Raw genomic sequence first — 1,617 nt, 5'->3', positions numbered from 1 at the left:
TTTTTTTTCTAAAATCAAAGTCCTGCATCATGATTGGATGAACTTTTTGGTATAATTGAAGAAACCAAACTCCGTTTTCTTGACTTAGTATTGCCTTTTGCTCAGAGCTGTGAGTAATTACATTTTAAAAGTAATTAATTAAATTACAATTACATGGTATTTTTCTCAATTATATTTTAATTAAATTACAAAACTAAAGTTTTCGCAATTAAATTACATTTCATACTTTATTCAATTAAATATGGAAATAATACTATAATTTCAGCAACAAGGAGTAATTTAAGTGTAATTTTATAAATTACACAAATTGATTATTAATTAAATTACAATTACTTACAATAAAATATATCAATTGCAATTATTTTTCAATTATGTATTTAAGTGTAATTAATTACAGCAAATTACAATTACAAATTACATTTACCACAGCTCTGCTTTTGCCTTTCATTCTCGCAGGTCAAAGAAGAAATGAAGGAGAGTCTACGCAAAGACAGATGGTCCCTCCATTTTGATGGCAAACATCCTGAGGGACGAGAGTATCAGGCAGTTGTTTTAAAGAATCCTGACTCCGAGATCAAGCTAGCAGCGCTGGATCTGAATGACAGCAAGGCCGAAAGTATTGCAGATGGCATCTCTGATGTGATCGACGAATACAAGCTTTGGGATTCAATTAACATGATTGTAGCTGACACCACCAGCGTCAATACTGGGAAGCAATCTGGAGTTGTGGTGAGGCTTCAAAGAATGTTCACCAGCCGAGGCCACCAGGTACCACAATTCATCAGCTGCCAACACTACGTCCTAACAGAATACTACGCTTAGTGATGGACCAGGAGCTCGGAGCCAATACAAGGTCCCCAAACATTGAGTACTTTTTTGTACGCAATTGGATTAACATTGAAATATTGGAATCCAAATTTGTAAATAGAACTGATTAGATTACTGATCGGTCAGGTTGGAGAGATGATATGCGGTTTCTCTACCACCTGACAAGAGTTATGCGCTTCCATGATGAACATGGTCGATTCCCAATGGTGGAATTAAAAAAAAATCCCCAACATCAATAATGCTCGCTGGAATTCAAGAGCCATCCTTGCAATTCTTGCCTTCATACTCATGCCAGATGCAAGGCGTAGGCTGAAGCGAGTTTGTCTCTTCATTTGCACTGCTTGGGCTGACCGATGGTTCTCAGACCAGAAGTTTCGTGTAGCCGACTTTGCCGAGTTAGAGGAGGCTTTAGCGCCCTACCAAGCAGCACTGGGGTGTCTCAGAAGACATTGGAAGCAAGAGCCATCAAGAATTGATATCCCACGCGGTAACCAATACTGTGAACGAGAATCAAAGTGATGCAGGAAATTCATGCCGTATGTTAGGACAAGAGCAACGTTCCACTTCGATTCATCGTTGCTAACCAAATGTTTAGTGGCCTATTTTATATTATCTGATTACCCTGATTATGTTTTTTGTTCCTGTGTTATTAAAGAGAACATTGCCTTTGGGTTATTTTAAGATTGAACAGATATTAACCTTCTAACGCTACTATTCTTGTTGTTGGAGGCTTAACGAAAACTTTTTAAAAAAATATGACGAAATAAAGGTTATTTCCTTTCATTAATA

General features: G+C 37.0%; 1 protein-coding gene across 1 annotated transcript in view; it reads left to right on the top strand.

Annotated features, from left to right (window-relative positions):
• The window catches only part of LOC119589289, an 8,296-nt gene extending 6,808 nt beyond the window's left edge, over nt 1–1,488 (top strand). Inside the window, exon 2 of the mRNA XM_037937908.1 lies at nt 457–1,488. Coding sequence (XP_037793836.1) covers nt 457–822 — 366 coding nt within the window. The 3' untranslated portion in view covers nt 823–1,488. The remainder of the gene's footprint in view (nt 1–456) is intronic.
• Nucleotides 1,489–1,617: the final 129 nt, after the last annotated feature.

Source organism: Penaeus monodon, chromosome 25 (genome assembly GCF_015228065.2).
Source record: "Penaeus monodon isolate SGIC_2016 chromosome 25, NSTDA_Pmon_1, whole genome shotgun sequence".
Taxonomy (NCBI): Eukaryota; Metazoa; Arthropoda; class Malacostraca; order Decapoda; family Penaeidae; genus Penaeus; species Penaeus monodon.
Note: the sequence above shows the minus strand (reverse complement) of the source record. Positions and strands in the feature narration are given on the sequence as shown.